Source organism: Xenopus laevis, chromosome 4S (genome assembly GCF_017654675.1).
Source record: "Xenopus laevis strain J_2021 chromosome 4S, Xenopus_laevis_v10.1, whole genome shotgun sequence".
NCBI classification, from domain to species: Eukaryota; Metazoa; Chordata; class Amphibia; order Anura; family Pipidae; genus Xenopus; species Xenopus laevis.
This window is the reverse complement of record NC_054378.1, coordinates 57865578-57883579: the sequence shown is the minus strand read 5'-3', so window position 1 is coordinate 57883579 and position 18002 is coordinate 57865578. Positions and strand designations below refer to the sequence as shown.

General features: G+C 40.2%; 1 protein-coding gene across 1 annotated transcript; it reads left to right on the top strand.

Moving 5' to 3' along the window:
* The first annotated feature begins 8259 nt into the window (after positions 1–8259).
* LOC108715092 (histamine H3 receptor) lies at positions 8260–14639 on the top strand. Its single transcript, XM_018259927.2, has 3 exons — positions 8260–8753; positions 9774–9940; positions 13500–14639. The coding sequence occupies exons 1-3, from the start codon at positions 8483–8485 to the stop codon at positions 14376–14378; spliced, it is 1317 nt and encodes a 438-aa protein (XP_018115416.1). The 5' UTR covers positions 8260–8482; the 3' UTR covers positions 14379–14639.
* Positions 14640–18002: the final 3363 nt, after the last annotated feature.

The following is an 18002-nucleotide window of genomic DNA, read 5'->3' as shown; positions in this document are numbered from 1 at the left end:
ATGAAAAAAAATACAAAATGGAATATAGGCCTGTGTAACCTATTGTGTACCACATGATAAACAAATCTTTTTTTAAAAAAAGGATAAAGCATCACTTTAATATCAAATGGTGTTGCTGGCCCCCTATGGAGCAGTGACAGCCTGAAGTTTTCATACCTGCTGAACACCTGGTCTATGTTCCGGATTCCAAGTTCCGGTCTGATCCTGTTTCTGGATTTGCTCCCAAGTTGGTATTCTTGTTTTCCTGGTTGGCTAGTGTATGCCTATCCCTGGACTTTTGTTATCTTTTAATTCCTGTGCCAGTAAGTTGTATTTTTTTTTTTTTAGGCCTATTTTGATACTATGAAACGCATTCACTTTATGCTGGCTAAATAAACTCTTATTCTGCAAACATCCTTCTAGTCTCCTTGCCAGTATACTCCCTCATAGTTTATACTCTAAATATTTAACCCAGTGGCCCTTCTGGTCATTCCAATGTGGGGTTTTGGCTACTGGGCGTGAATGTCAGACATAAAGAAAGGCACAAAATGTCCACTGTAGTCTGCAAAAGATAATGATAATCAGGGTTTTTTATTCATTACATGGTGCCCCCCACCAAGCACAACTGAGCTCTCGGCACTAGGACAGCCTAATTTCTGTTGAAAAAAACAACAAACAAATTTAATTTAATCTCTTAAATTTATCAAGGGCACAATGCCTCCTAAGGCAAGGTTTTCACCTTGTCAATGTCGGAAATGGCATGACTTATGTACCAATGGATTATCCCAAATGAAATGCTGCTATTTTAAGATATTATTAAATATATTATTATTATTATTTATTTTTCCTTCCCTTTGGCTTTTCTGAACTACCATGCTCACTCCCAAACTAAGGCAGACCTAAATAATGGACAGAGGTGTGTTATTTACTCAAAATTCTTCATTGCATTACATTGCATTTTTTTTTTGCATCTTTTTCCTGTGAACCTGCATTTTTTTCCAGTCAGGCATTCAGTGAGTGAAACACGGGACAGCACAAAATTGGGACTCAGTATGTAAAATGGCAAATAAATATTTGTTATTTGCCAATTTCAAGGAATTCTTTGATAGGTTGCTTAGTAAAATATAAAATGTTTGTCTCTGTTTATTAATATTATTTTCAAATTTTCATTAGCAGGCTTATTGAGAGGTACCACATAAATATTTAAGCTGGAATAAGTGATATATATACAGGGCTGCTCCTGCCATGAGGCAAGGTGAGAACAGGAAGTGGCAAAAAGCCACCTCCTGTAACTTTAAAAACAGAAATTTGGCTACGCTGAGTGCTATAGTGTTCATACTTGCGGCACTAAAGTTTTAAGTGCAGAACAGAAGGGGGATGGCGTCCCTGTATATATCAAAAAATTATATCCTTTTTCTATTCATAGTGGTGACTAGTGCTGAAGTTAGCATTTTCCAATGTAATGGTGGACATCTTTTCTGCATGTTCTTCTTTTGACTGTTCCCTTTCTTCTTCTTCTTCTGTTGTTTAATGTGTTTTAAATGGTCTCATATCTGCCTGTAAGATGCATACAATTAGTATTTTTAGAGTAAAAAAAAAGAAGATATGGAATAAAGCCTATAAAAAATCTAGAAGAGGATGCAAATAAGATTTAGGGGGTTATTTACTAAAGTTCGATTTTTACTGGTTGGGTTTTTTAAAAGGAAAAACACAATTTTTTCAGAGAAAAAAAAAACCTTGAATTTTTCATGATTTATTAAACCCTGAGGCTGTTAAAAGTCTGAATAAAAAAGTACTCTATCTTAAACTTGCCAAGGTCATGTAGAAGTCAATGGCAGATGTCCCTTTTACAATTGGAAGATATCATGATCTGCGCTGAGTTTCGTACAATAATTCGAAAAAAAATCATGGTTTTCGGGCATCAAATCCTAAAAAATTGTATGATTCAGATTTTTTTGGAATTTAGTAAATAACTCCCTAAATGTTAACACAGAGAAATTCCTGGGTGTTTTGCCCAGCATGTTTTTACCCATCTAAAACACTTTTATGTTATTCTCAAAACTACGTTGGGGGGGGGTATGGGCAGCAGCATGAAATTTACATCATGGTTTTAGGTGGGGAGAAACTCTCATACGGCTTATTTACAACCACAAGTGTAGTTCCAAGTGCAAGTTGCCAAATTGCCATGTTTTTACCCAGAATGCATCGGGTTGCCCCATTATTCCAGCATAATGGCAGCTGTGAGGAAGGGGGCCTCATGGCAAATGCATTACAAGTAAAGAGTGGAAGGAAGCTGGGGACCACCATTGATGGTGGCAAAATTACATAAATCATAGATGTCTAACCTTCATTCCTCCAGCAACAACTCCCAGTATACCCTGATGAGCCCACTTAGAATAGCCAAAACAATCTTTGGCATACAAACTTGCCAACAAGCTCCAACAATAACCTCTGATTTCCTTCAGACCATATAGCGACAAATGCCCCTCTTATACTGTGTGCTAGGAGCAAATTATCAAATATCCATGTGATCAGGTGCTTGATGCTTGTGTTACATAAACTCTGAATTAGCTGATCATGGAGAAAGAGCAGGATTGTTTGTGAGCCAGCAAATAGCCATGACTAAACCCAGCAGACAATTGAAATTAGCAGGCTATAAAATGTCATGTCTGCCACATAATAGATCAATACATGCCTACTAGCATTCTACCAAAATTGTGGCTGTGAGTTATGTTGAAGATTCCTTGTGTAGCTACTTCCAGGCTGCCTACTTTTCAGGCTGTCACAGGCAGACTGGTGCTTCTGATGGGAACTTCTCTCTGAGCATGCGCGAACGCCGGGGCGCCGGGCCACATTTCGGGTTTTTTTTGGGGGGGCAGCAGACCAGTAAATTGGCTTTCCTTGTCCTTTAAAGGAGAAGGAAATTCCCTGGGCGCAAAAACCCTCCCCCCCTCCCCTGTGTTGCCCCCCCTCCCTCCTCCCCCCGGCCTACCTGTCCCGCCGGGCAAATGCCCCTAACTTGTTACTCAACCCTCTGCGCAGGTCCTGTCCACGGAGTTCACAGGTGCCATCTAACCAAGTTGATGGTAATGTAAGGGCAAGGTGCTAGATGGGGAACCCCTGGCCTGAGGTAGATACCTGGGTGGCTCAGAAGTACAACCCCTGTAAGAAAAAGGGGTAGCCAAATGATGGACTTCCGTCACTTATCCTTCCATCACTCTTGAGAGTTAATTGATGCACAACTGACCAGACTGCTTTGGCACCAAATTATGAGCAGAGGTGGGAATTGAACCCCATACATTTTGGACCAAATGCGCCCACTCTAATGACTCAGCTCTTCAGGAAGGCTCCTTTAGGAATGGCAAGCAATGTAGTGTGGATTAGCACACCCACCTTCTAGGTCAGCAAAGATATGCCTGGTGCACGTGGGTGGAGGCTCGGCAACCCCCCAAAGCAGTAGTGTAGAAAGAACCTCACGGCACACAGGTCTGCATGAAGTTTTCAGTGATTTATTGAAGCGGAGTGCACAGCAAGATGGGGAAGGTGCTAGATGGGGAACCCTGGCCTGAAGTAGATACCGGGGTAGCTTAGAAGGACAACCCCTGTAAGAAAAAGGGGTAGCCAAACGGAAGGTGGATGATGGACTTCCGGCACTTGTCCTTCCATCACTCTTGAGAGTTGGTTGATGCACAACCAACCAGAGCTGCTTTGGCTCCAAATTTTTAGCTGAGGTGGGAATTGAAGCCATGACCTTTTGAACCAGGTTTTGGACCAAAGGCATGCGCACTAATGACTTAGCTATTCAGGAAGGATTCTTTAGGGTAGGAACTCAGGTTGGTATTGACGTTATAAGGCAGAAGATGGACTTCCAGCACTGCCAGTCAATGCACAGGCACAATCGGACAATTGGTTATTACAGTCATCTGGAACGGCTCCCGGCATTTCTAGGCTCTCCAGTGGCATTTTCTTCAGGCTGCATTCAATAGTGACTGCTTCTTTGGAGTCGGCAAAACCAGCATCCTCACATGGCTGTACTATGGCGCATGCAGCAAATCGCCTGGTTTCTCAAAATGCCTGTTGTTTTTCAGCAAGACCCCTCCTTTCATCACAGACAAGGTAGATTCACCCCCAGCTTGCCGGTTCATCTGTGCCATTTTCCTCTGGCTACATTAAGGATTAACTGACTTTTGCTAATCAGCTTTTCAAATCCTTATTTTTTTATGCTTGTTACAGAACACTGTCCTCATTAAGCAATTTGCCAAGATTAACTTCAGGCTGATGCTAAAAAAAAGAGTTCTGTATAGAGAAAAAAGGCCCAAGTTGATGGTAAGGTACGGGCAAGGTGCTAGATGGGGAACCCTGACCTGAAGTAGATACCTGGGTAGCTTGGAAGGACAACTGCGGCTAGGCAAACCCCAAAAAGGGTTCTATATGGGGAAAACTAGACCCAAATTGATGTAAAGGTAAGGGCAAGTTGCTAGATGGGGAAGCCCTGGCCTGAAGTAGAAGTACATACCGGCGTAGCTTAGAAGGATAACCCCAGTTGGAAAAAGGGGCAGCCAAATGGAAGGCGGATGATGGACTTGTGGCACTTGCCCTTCCATCACTCTCGAGAGTTGGTTAAAGCACAGCGGTCCAGAGCTGCTCTAGAGTTGCGTTTTTGGTAGAGGTGGGAATTGAACCCACAACCTATTGGACCAGGTTATCGATGAGAGCCGTGTGCTCTACCGACTGAGCTGGAATTGAACCCACAACTTCTTGGACCAGGTTATTGATGAGTGCCGTGTGCTCTACCGACTGAGCTATTCAAGAAGGCTCTTTTAGGAAAAGGCCTCAGGTTGGTATTGACTTTATTAGGCAGAAGATGGACTTCCGGCCCTGCCAGTCAATGCAGAGGCACAAGAGGACAATGGGTTATTACAGTCATCCGGAACCGTTCCCAGAAGGTCAGCACCCCCACATGGCTGTTCTATGGCTCATGCTGCAAATCACCTGTTTTCTTTCCCCAAAGGGCCCAGCATGCGAGTCCCCGGGCTGCCTTTCAAGGAAAGGTGCCTTTTCTTCAGGCTGGTTACAGCACAGCAGACCTGCTCTGGAGCTGAGTTTTTGGCAGATGTGGTAATCGAACCCACAACCTATTGGACCAGGTTATCAACCAGAGCCATGCACGCTACCGACTGAGCTTTTCAGGCAGGCTGTTTAAATAAGGGGCCTCAGGTTGGTATTGACTTTATTAAGCAGAAGATGGGCTTCCGGCCCGGCCGGTCAATGCAGAGGCACAAGGGGACAATGGGTTATTACAGTAATCCGGAACATTTCCCTGAAGGTCTAGTTTCCTGTGGTGTAATGGTTAAAGCGCCTGTTTTTGCCCGTGGGGGCCTGAGTTCAAATCCTGGTTGGGTGACTCTTCAGCTTTCTTTATGCCTGTACAGAACCATTTATTCTGTGCAGGCTCACCAATGGCATTTTCTTCATGCTGCATTCAAGAGCGACTGCTACTTTGGAGACAGCAACATCAGCACCCCCACATGGCTGTTCTATGGTGCATGCAGCAAATCACCTGTTTTCTTTCGCCAAAGGGCCCAGCATGTGAGTCCCCGGGGTGCATTTCAGGGAAAGGTGCCTTTTCTTCAGGCTACATTAATGAGTAACCAATATTTCACATTTGTTAAAGCACCAAAACTTCCTTCGCTAATCAGCTTCTCAAATGCTTTCTATCAAGAAGTTTCATCTGTGCCATCTTCTGCAATCTGCATTCAAGAGCGACCTCTACTTTCTTTTTAGCAGAATCGCACCAAAGCTGCCCTCGCTAGTCAGCTTGTCAAATGCTTTTTTTTTTAAGCTTGGCACAGAACACTGTCCTCGTTAAGCAATTTGCCATGGTCAACTTCAGGCTGATGCCAGGCAAACCCCAAAAAGAGTTCTGTATAGGGAAAAAATACCCAAGTTGATGCAAAGGTAAGGGCAAGGTGTTAGATGGGGAAGCCCTGGCCCAAAGTAGAAGTACATACCAGTGTAGCTTATAAGGACAACACCAGTTGGAAAAAGGGGCAGCCAAATGGAAGGCGGATGATGGACTTCTGGCACTTATCTTTCCATCACTCTCCAGAGTTATTTAAAGCACAACCAACCAGTGCTGCCTTGGCACTGAGTTTTCAGCAGAAGTGGGAATCGAGCACACTATCTTGTGGTGCTCCCAGAATGGGGGGCATGTGCTCTACCGACTTTGCTATTGCGGAATGCTCTTTTGGAGGTGTACCTCAGGTTGGTATTAACTATATTAGTCTACATAATAAAAAAAAAAGGTACAGCCAAATGGAAGGAGGATGATGGACTTCCGGCACTTGTCTTTCCATCACTCTCCAGAGTTAGTTAAAGCACATTCAACCAGCACTGCTTTGGCACTGAATTTTCAGCAGAAGTGGGAATCAAGCCCATGACCTTGTGGTTTTCCAAGACTGGGGGGTTATGTGCTCTACCGACTGCTTTGGGGAATGCTCCTTTACAGGCATACCTCAGGTTGGTATTAACCATATTAATCTGCATAATAAAAAAAATGGTACAGCCAAATGTAAGGCGGATGATGGACTTCCGGCACTTGTCTTTCCATCACTCTCCAGAGTTAGTTAAAGCATAATCATCCAGCGCTGTTTTCACACTGAGTTTTCAGCAGAGGTGGAAATCTAACCCACAACCTTGTGGACTTCCCAGAGTGTGGAGCATGTGCTCTAAAAACTCTACTATTAGCGAATGCTCCTTTAGAGATGTACCTCATGTTGGTATTAACTCTATTATCTATATTAACTCTGAAATACCAAAATGGAGAGCTACTGAACAAAAATCAGAATATTTCAAAAACACAAAAAAGAAAAAAAAATAAGAACAATTGCCAATTGTCTCTGAATATCACTGTTTTCATCATTCTACAGGTTAAGTTAAAGGTGAACTACCCATTTTTAATGTCCTTTAAAGGGAATTCTGTTATGATTTTTATGATGTATTTTTTATTTCTAAATTACACTGTTTAAACTGCAAATAATTCACTCTACATTATAAAATGTAATACCTGAACCAGCAAGCGTATTTTTTTTATCTATAATATTGGTGTGTAGGCAGCCATCTCAGGTCATTTTGCCTGGTTATGTTATGTGCTTTCAAAAAGAGCCAGCACTTTAGGATGGAACTGCTTTCTGGCAGGCTGTTGTTTCTCATATTAAATGTAACTGAATGTGTCTCAGAGGGACCTGGATTTTATTATTTATTGTTGTTCTTAGATCTACCAGGCAGCTGTTATCTTATGTTAGGGAGCTGTTATCTGGTTACCTTCCCATTGTTCTGTTGTTAGGCTGCTGGGGGGAGGGGTGATATCACTCCAACTTGTAGTACAGCAGTAAAGAGTGACAAGTTTATAAGAGCACAAGTCACATGACTGAGGGCAGCTGGGAAACTGAGAATATGTCTAGCCCCCATGTAAGATTTCAAAATTAAATATAACAAAAATCAGTTTGCTCTTTTGAGAAATGTATTTCAGTGCAGAATTAATTAACTGATGTGTTTTGAAATAAAAACCCAGTATCCCTTTAATATAACATTATAAGGAGAAGCATGGAGGATTGCTAAATAAAAAGTCTAGGTTAAGTAAAACACATACTGTATGAGATTTACAATTTTCTAAACCTCTATTTTATTCATCTTTTTGCTTTATGTGGGCACCAAAATGGTTCAGATATGGGCATAAAAGTACATAGAGGTTTATATTTTGATCCAGCTATTAACTAGATTTCACCCAGCCTCCAGTAAAGGCATTTTGGTGACAAAGTTTACTTAATGCTGCACATACTTGGAAATTAGAAGGAATTGAGAGAGAAACAGAGAAAACATTCTATGCCAGGGGTCCCCAACCTTTTTTACCCATGAGCCACATTTAGTTGTAAAAATAGTTGGAAAGCAACACATTAAAAAAAGTCCCTGGGTGCCAAAAAAGTGCCGTGATTTGCTATTTGGTAGAACCTATGCGGACTGGCAGCTAAAGGAGGCTCTGTTTGATAGTACATCTTCTGCTCCAGGTCAACTACAGCTTGATCGCGCCTGGAACTGTCTCCTGAGCACCAAAGGATCCATATGCTTTACTCTGTGCCAGAGACTTATTAAAAATCGTGGAAACCTGCTGCAAGATAAAAATGAATGACAGAAGCTTCCACGTTAATAACAGTGTGAAACCAGATCGTTTAATTAACCCTTAACCAACATCTGATAATCTTAATTATGTTGCGAGGCGTCCAGTCTTCAAGTTGCGCTCAGTGAAGCAACTCCTATCCAGACAGCTTCAGCGGCCAGTCTACTCAGGGGAAAAACAGGCAGTTTCCATTCTCGGTGAATTCGCTTGCTTGTGTAGTCTTTAACATGAGAAGCGTTCAGCAGCGTTTAGAAGTCCGGTTTTGCAACGATGTGATTTAATATTAAATGCCACACGTGCTGGAGTGATTAGTGGACAGCCTGAGACATGCCTACCGATCTAGCAGCCTTCAACCGCTCCGCTGGGGAAGTTCAGATGGGTAACACCTGTGCGGCTGGTCAGGCAGAGGAGCAGTTTCAGCACTATGGACAGTTCTCTTCCAGCGCGTCTATTATACTTGCCGTGCTCATGGCACTCATGGTACTCGCTACTGTTTTGGGAAATGCTTTGGTCATCCTAGCATTCGTGGTGGACAAAGGTCTCCGTACTCAAGGGAATTTTTTCTTCCTGAACCTAGCCATTGCTGATTTATTAGTGGGTAAGTGGTGGGTCAGCGACTTCTGATCTTTAAAGGAATCTGTCATTATTTTTATGATGTATTTTTTATTTCTAAATGACACTGTTTACACTGCACATAATTCACTCTAAAATATAAAATTTAATTCCTGAAGCAGCAAGTGTATTTTTTTTAATTATATTTGTGTGTAGGTGTCTCAGGGCATTTTGCCTGGTCTTTCAGAAAGAGTCAGCACTTTAGGATGGAACTGCTTTCTGGCAGGCTGTTGTTTCTCCTGCTCAATGTAATTGAATATGGGACCTGGATATTACTATTAAGTGCTGTTCCTAGATCTACCAAGCAGCTGTTATCTTGTGTTGGGGAGCTGTTATCTGGTAACCTTCCCATTCTTCTGTTGTTAGGCTGCTGGGGGGGGGGGTGATATCACTCCAACTTGCAGTACAGTATTAAAAAGTGACTGAAGTTTATCAAAGCACAAGTCACACGACTGGGGGCTCCAGGGAAACTGACAATATGTCTAGCTCCATGTCAGATTTCAAAATCAAAAATAAAAAAATCTGTTTGCTCTTTTGAGAAATGGATTTCCGTGCAGAATTCTGGAGCAGCACTAGTAACTGATGCATTTTGGTGGGAAAAGAAACGTTTTTCCCATGAGAGTAATCCTTTAAGAATCATTAAACATGAAGGAGGTTTAATAGAGTTCTAGGAAGCTAGCTTCTTTTGCAGTGTTTGTCATAACATGTCAACAACCTTAATGTAAGAAGGGGTCAGAGAGCTTTGCACCTGCCCTTACAAAGCTTCCAGCTAAATGTTAGGTTGTTGGTATCTTTTAATATCTAGTCTACCTAGTGCACAGTTTTCACCAAAATTATATCACTTTTCTAATGATCATAGAATCTCTAGATTCTTTGAAGGAATGCTTTCCTTTGGACTCTGGATAGGTTTGTAAGCTGAATTCTTGCTATGACTGTTTCAGCTGGTTAGGTTGTTTTATTCTCACTAGAAGAACATTATTATCTTTACTGTTTGTCTATTTCACAGGTGGATTCTGCATCCCACTTTACATCCCTTATGTGCTGACTGGCCAGTGGAAGTTTGGGAAAGGCCTGTGCAAGCTGTGGCTAGTAATGGACTACCTTTTATGCACTGCTTCAGTTTTTAACATTGTCCTCATCAGCTACGACAGGTTCATCTCCGTCACTAAAGCGGTAAGACAATTTCTTTTCTGATAGCTTGCCCCAAAGAAACATACACACAACCTGATAAGATACCAATTGAAAAAAGGCGAATAGTAGCTGTACTTATATTATTATAAGTATTATTATTATTATTATTATGCAGGTGTTGTTTAAGCCCTTCGTAATCTAAATATTTTGATCTCAGAAAGTACAATCATTAAAATATAAGATTATACTTTATTGCATATATTATCTTCAGGTTGTTTATTATTTCATTTTAATCCCTCACACATGATATTAAACTGTCATCTCAGGTGACAGTTTATAAGATATAGCCTTCCAGCTTACAGTTCATGTACATATCATGCCAGGACCATGACCAATATCATATTAATCATCATCAGCTGATGGTACCAAAACATCAAAATATTTAAATTTACTGATCACATATATTATTGGATATCTGTCCATCTGTTGTCTCTCTATTGGTGCTTTACAGCTATCTCTATATAAATCTAATTATGTCATTCTCATAAATCAAGGGCAATATTTTCATCTATGCTGCCATGAATCTTCAATGCACTAAAGGGTTACCAGGAATTTTCTATTTGTTATACCATATAACATATACGCCTGCAACATTTTATTTATTTGCAAATAGCTTCATAAAATTAAGATAATCTTTCATAAAATATGAAATTACATTGGTTTACCATATATGTGAAGTAAAAAAAAGTTTGTATTAAGTATTACCTACATTTTATCATTTTATGATATATACAGTATATCACATTTTACAAATGTAACCAACAATTCAAGCATAAGATTTGAATTAAGCTTGAATCATGTTTTTCTATGAAACAAATATCCCCTTGACCTGTTGTTAAAGCTTGTTAAAAAATGGAAAAAAAAACCCTCATGTGTACGCTTGACACAAGGGCTCATTTATGACCATAAGTGCAGTTGCAGGGTCGCTAAAGTGGCTGCAGTCAATTGCACAAAAATTCCCATTCGTTAAAAGTATCCATATCAGTATGTGATCCTTGCACTTCCATATAGTTGTGCTTGGCACTTCTCTGTCCCTCCTGCATCTTATTTCAAAGCACTTGGAAGCTCCAGTGTTCCCACAGCACCTTGTGTCAATTGCTTTAGCACAGTTGCACCTGAAGAATGGGAAGCACACTTTTGATCCAATTGCTGAAAATAAAAGCAACCAAACTTAGTGCAATATAAACCAAATTGCCGTTTAAGCTTCAGTGCAACTGTATTGGGCACAGTATTAGGCACAGCTCTCCTTGGCAAATGCAATGACACTGGAATTATGGTAAAAATGCTGCATTTTGGGTAAAAGAAGATGGCAGTCATACTTAAAATTGAACTCAGCACACTGTCATAAATTATCCCTAAAATTTCAGTCCTATACATCCTGTAACACTATAAAATGAATTTGTTTTTGCATTGACTTCAGTGGGAGGCGATCAGGTGGGTTCAGGGATAAAAAATCACTATGAAACCACCATATTCAAAGTCAATCATCTGACCCATGAGTGCCAATGGGTGCAGGCACTTGTCAAAGAGATGATAGAGGGTGAATCTGAGTATTTTATCAGTTGCCCATTGTGTAATATCTGTAATTCTGGGCAACAAAATCATTGGAATTACTATGTCTACTATTCCATTTTATTTCTGTTCATCTTGCACCCAGAAACAAACAATTTCTTGACAAGAACAGTCTTCATATATTAGTTCAGATTAAAACAATGAATAACATTTACTCCTGTTTATTTAAAGGTATCCTGTCATCGGAAAACATGTTTTTTTTCAAAACGCATCAGTTAATAGTGCTACTCCAGCAGAATTCTGCACTGAAATCCATTTCTCAAAAGAGCAAACAGATTTTTTCATATTCAATTTTGAAATCTGACATGGGGCTAGACATTTTGTCAATTTCCCAGCTGCCCCATGTCATGTGACTTGTGCCTGCACTTTAGGAGAGAAATGCTTTCTGGCAGGCTGCTGTTTTTCCTTCTGTTTTTCCTTCTCAATGTAACTGAATGTGTCTCAGTGGGACATGGGTTTTTACTATTGAGTGTTGTTCTTAGATCTACCAGGCAGCTGTTATCTTGTGTTAGGGAGCTGTTATCTGGTTACCTTCCCATAGTTCTTTTGTTTGGCTGCTGGGGGGAAAAAGGGAGGGGGGTGATATCACTCTAAGGGTAGGGACACACTGGGCGATTTGGGGAGATTTAGTCGCCTGGCGACTAATCGCAGCGACTTTTCTCCCCGAATGCCTCCCCTCACTCTGCGCCTGGATAAAATGAAAAGTCGCCGGCGCTAATCACACACGGCGATTCGTTTTCCGAAATCGCCCGAAGTTGCCTCACAAGGAAACTTCGGGCGACTTCGGAAAACGAATCGCCGCGTGTGATTAGCGCAGGCGATTTTTCATTTTAGCCAGGCGCAGAGCGAGGGGAGGCATTCGGGGAAGATTGGTCGTGGAAAGTCGCGGCGATTAGTCGCCAGGCGACTAAATCTCCCCAAATCGCCCAGTGTGTCCCTACCCTAACTTGCAGTACAGCAGTAAAGAGTGATTGAAGTTTATCAGAGCTTAAGTCACATGACTTGGGGCAGCTGAGAAATTGACAATATGTCTAGCCCCATGCCAGATTTCAAAATTGAATATAAAAAATCTGTTTGCTCTTTTGAGAAATGGATTTCAGTGCAGAATTCTGCTGGAGCAGCACTATTAACGGATTCATTTTGAAAACATTTTTTTTTCCCATGACAGTATCCCTTTAACACCATTTACGCACCAAAACTGTTGTATTCCACATACCTTATTTGTCACCTGCTTTGTAAACATGTGGCCTATTACTCTATCCACCTCAACTGTCTACCCCAAGCTCTATGTAGTAGTTTATTTAAATATACTAAATTTATGTTTTAAAGCAAAAACATAGTTTTTACCAGTGAAGGATAACAGTAGATTTTATTTTTGCATCACTGGTCCTTTTATAATGTGGATGTAAAAAAAGCAAGGACATAATCATCGTGAATACTTTGACAATTTATATAGAGTGCATCGCCCGACAGGATATTTCTGGGTACTGTGTCAGCTAAGGTGACTTGCAATTACAACATGAGCAGTGCTATTATATGTCTTCATTACAAATGCATATAAAACCCTCTAATTACTGCAATATACCCACGTGAAAGGTTTCAACTGTGCTATTTATTTATTTCACCCGTTTGAACAGAGATTACATTAAAAAACGAAGTTTAACAAAAATATCTATAATTAATGGCACACTATAGCAATCCAAGCTACATTTGTAAGCTCTATATTTAAGCAAATTACAGCATTAGTATAAGTAAACTGCCTAGTTGGTACATTTTTGCATATTCTCTAGTAAGGTTTTAGCAGCAGGTATTTGGAAATGTTCTTGGAAATGATCTTGTAAAAAGAAGAGTGAACAAAAGGCATATGAATCTGATTTATAAAGTGACTCAGTTTTAATAGAAGTCTAGCTGTGGAATGATGATGGTACAGGTATCACTTTCATTTGTAAACTTTTTTTGGCATATGTAGGTGTCCTACAGAGCACAACAAGGAATGACAAGGAAAGCAGTGTTAAAAATGCTAATTGTTTGGGTGGCAGCCTTTCTTCTCTACGGCCCAGCCATCATCACCTGGGAATACATTGCAAGAACTACTATCTTACCGGAAGGGGAATGTTATGTAGAATTCTACTACAACTGGTATTTTCTGATGATAGCTTCTACGGTAGAATTCTTTACACCATTCATCAGTGTTACCTATTTTAATCTAAGCATCTATATTAATATTAAAAGGAGAACTATGATGAGAAATGAAGAGGTGGCCCAAGGCCAGGAACACGGTGAGTTGACTTTTCAAGGGAAGAGAAAAGAGCACTTAATTTTTTTTGTAAAGCCTGCAGACAGACCCTATGGTGAAACTAAAAAGCAAAGCAGTACAATGCTTTCTGCTGCAGGAAATGGTGGACAGAAACTTGAAAGCCCCATGTTGGATCTGAATATAAATCAAGACCTTCCACCACTTCAGGTTGAAGTTTCAGCCAAGAAGTCCCAGGAATGCTTTGACAAGTCAGCAGAAAATGCTTGCACCAATATGAGACCTGACATGGCTAGCAGCATTGTGAATCGTTTTAGGCTATCCCGAGATAAGAGGGTAGCAAAATCCTTAGCCATCATTGTTTGTGTGTTTGGATTATGCTGGGCACCATATACTCTGTTGATGATCATCAGGGCAGCCTGCCATGGTCATTGTGTCCAGGACTATCTCTATGAGATTTCATTCTGGCTGTTATGGCTGAATTCTGCCATTAATCCTGTCCTTTATCCTCTCTGCCACATGAGCTTCAGAAAAGCTTTCATGAAACTTCTTTGCCCTGGAAAGGTGAAAATACATCCACATATTTTTATATAAAACAGAGTGAAAAGAAAATGGAACCATACATCTGAGACAGAAAAAGTGCTCTGAACTCTGAAAGAATGGGAAACTCAGTAACATTGACTTTGATAAGGTGTTCCTAATCAGTTCTGTAGGAGAAGAGCAGTGGAGGTCAGTGGAGGTCTATAGGTTAACTAAATAACTGTGGAATGCAAAACATGAAATAAAACTGGCAATGCAGCTCCTTGTGACATTTTCAAAAGCTTGAAAATATTTATTGATTACATTTATAGGATCATCCAGGGGCAATTTATGTAAACTTTTCATACAAATGGCCGGGATAGGGGCAGATTCAATAAAGGGCGAACTGCGTCACACACATCGCACAACGCCACAAGGCGCAAATTCACTACCTCTACACTAATTCACGAATATGAGAAGTTGCGCCCTGGGTGCCGAACACTGACGACTTTTCACTAGCGTTACTTCGGCAGTGCAAGCATTTCGTAGAGAATACGAGCTAAAATTAGTTTGTGCCTAAGAATTCTGCGCTTAGGTCAATTTGCATATTATGGGTAATTTAAAGTTGTATGGAGGTCTTTATTATAAATGTTGGTGAAATTGCTTGAAGTGACTTGAATTTACCACTTTTTATTACACATGTCCAGGGAACCTTAATAAATACAAATATAATATAATGCCCACATGAGCCCACTGTAAACTTAATGTTCCATATGTTATAAAATGTCTGGAGAAAACCGGTTACCCAAAAAAGTAAGTTAGGACCTTTGCAAGCAATCCCACTTAAAAAAAGGAAAAGTCGCAAGCATTTTGTTACTTTAATGCATTTTCGACACACAGGATATGATGTAAATGATAGAAGATTGAGGAAAAACTAGATTCTTTTTAGCACTTCACCTGGTCTGAGGTGGTGAAGGCAACTCTGAAGAAAGAGGTGACGTTCAGTAAAATCTGCACTTTAGTGAATTTGTGGAGTAACAATCGTTCGCCAGATAGAAAAGTTGCCTAGCGATAAAGTGTTAATGAGCGCTACCGACAGTCCCATTCGCAACTGAATTGGCACCTGCGCCTGCTAGTGAATTTGTGAAAAGTCGCTAGTGTTAGCTTTAGTAAATCTGCCCCAAAACTGCACTGCATACTCCAGATGAGGCCTCACCAGGGACCTATAAAGAGGCATAATTATGTTTTCATCCCTTGAGTTAATGCCCTTTTTTCAAGACAGAACTTTTTGCTTTAGTAGCCACAGAATGACACTGCCCAGAATTAGACAACTTGTTATCTACAAAAAACCCTAGATCCTTCTCATTTAAAGGAGAAGGAAAGCTACGGAGGCATTTTATTGCCAATAGATTAGCTGCAACAGTGCAAGCTAGAATGCTATATTTATTCTGTACAATATTTTACCATACCTGAGTAAAAAGCTCTAGAAACTCTCTGTTTGTTTAGGATAGGAGCTGCAGTATTAACATGGTGTGACATCACTTCCTGCCTGAGTCTCTCCCTGCTCTGGGCTCAGATTACAGTAGAGAAGGGAGGGGTGGGGGAGAGGAGCAAACTGAGCATGCTCTTGCCCAGGGCAATGAAGTTTAAGCTGAAGGCAGGAAGTCTGATACAGAAGCCCATGATTACACAATAGAAGGAAAGAAATGCAGTGTTTCTTTTGACAGGGGACTCAGAGCAGCACTACTTTGGGGGTTTACTGGTATATTTAGATGGACCTTTCTGATAAGGCTTACTTGGTTTTAACCTTTCCTTCTCCTTTAAGGAAACTCCCAACACACTGCCATTTAGTGTATAACTTGCTTTTATATTATTTATATGCATAACCTTGCATTTATCAACATTACAAAAAAAAAAACCAGGCAGCTCCAAACTCACCCCTGTGTGTCCTTATTCGTGTAGCTCCATTCTTTAGTTGTAACGGTCCTTGTGCTCTGCCATCAGCGTCCCCACTGAAATACTAATTGCTCAAAGGATGAAAAGGCGGCACTCCGGTAAGATAAAAAGGTGGTTATTGGTTATTGGTAAGTTATTACATATCTACCCCAACATACACTCACATGCACACTGATAGGCTTTGATGTACTGTACTTACTATTACTTTTTGGAGAAAAAAAAAAGAAATAAATGTCCCCCCAAAAAGAAACAAATGTCCCCCCAAAAATGAGCTAAATGTTTTAAGACATTTGGGCTGATTTACAAAGCAAGTGCAATATGCCAAATCTGGACAAATACATTTTCCACATTGCAGCATTTTCCCCCAGAACCAGCATCATTGTGAATGTCTGTTAAATATTACATGCTGCGGCAGGTTGTGCACTAATGCGGATACAAATAAGCAGCTGCTTGGTTAAATCATGTGCAATTGCATTTGGAAACTTTCGAGAATTAATAATGCTACTCATGCTTAAAACTAGATGAGAAAGATGATCCTGTGTTAAATTATTTGGTACAGGTATAGAATCTATAATCTGCAATGCTTGGAAATTGGACTTTATCCCCGCAATATGGAACACCATGCCTTAAGGCTTCTAAAAAGACATAAATATGAATAAACAGGATCATTTTGCTAGGAATATGGATTTATGGTAACTTAGGAAACATCATGTATAAGGTTCTGGTACAGATTCATAGATAAAGGGATCAAACTGCACAAACATTGTAGCCAGTAGCAACCAATCAAGATATCATTTTCTAACTTGTTGTTGACTTTAAAAACCAATTGCTGACTGGTTGCTACTACACTAGGGACCTGCCGAATTGCTGTTTTAGCCTATGGGGGACCTCCTAGAACATATTTGGAGTCAATTGGTGGACTTTAGGAAAAACTTCGAATCGAATCTGGATGCGCTATTCCTTCGATTCGAACTGACCTATTTGACCCAAAAAAACTTTGACTTAATTTCGCCCCTTAGTTATAGTTAAAGTGAAAATTTGGGTGGGAAGGAACTTGCATTTTGGATCCACAAAACTGTGCTCAATATTTAATTGCAATATTTATCTAGTTATCAACAGGAAAATAAATGTAGGTTGAAGAAGAAAAAGTAACAGAGTAATACTCACTAATGTTATTATATGTCTTAAAATATGTCTAGAAATATATAGGACAGATACTTTCACAGACAGATTTATCAAGGGTGAAATCTCGAGGGGTTAAAACCATCGAATTGAAATCCTTCTAATTCGAATATAGAATTCGAAGGATTTAGTGCTAAAATAGCATTCGATCGAACGAACGTTTCGAACGATTTTTATCGATCGATCAAAGGATTTTTAATCAATGCCAAAAACTTTAAAAAATGCACTGGAAGGTCCCCATAGGCCATATAGCAATTCGGTAGCTTTAATTTGGCGAAGTATTGAAATCGAAGGATTTTTAAAGAGATAGTACTTCGACTATCGAATGGTAGTTCGAAACGAAGTCAAAGTAAATTTCGAAGTCGTAGCATCCAAAAAATTACTTCGAAATTCCAACTTTTTGGACTTCGAAAATTCACTCGAGCTTAGTAAATCTGCCCCTTAGATCTAAGGTCAAATGTGCATAAGAGTTTGTGCTGGAAACAAAGCCATTCATGTAAATGCACAAATATATTGCCGTTAAATTGTGATCCAGACAAAGGAAATGTACGCTTTGTTTTC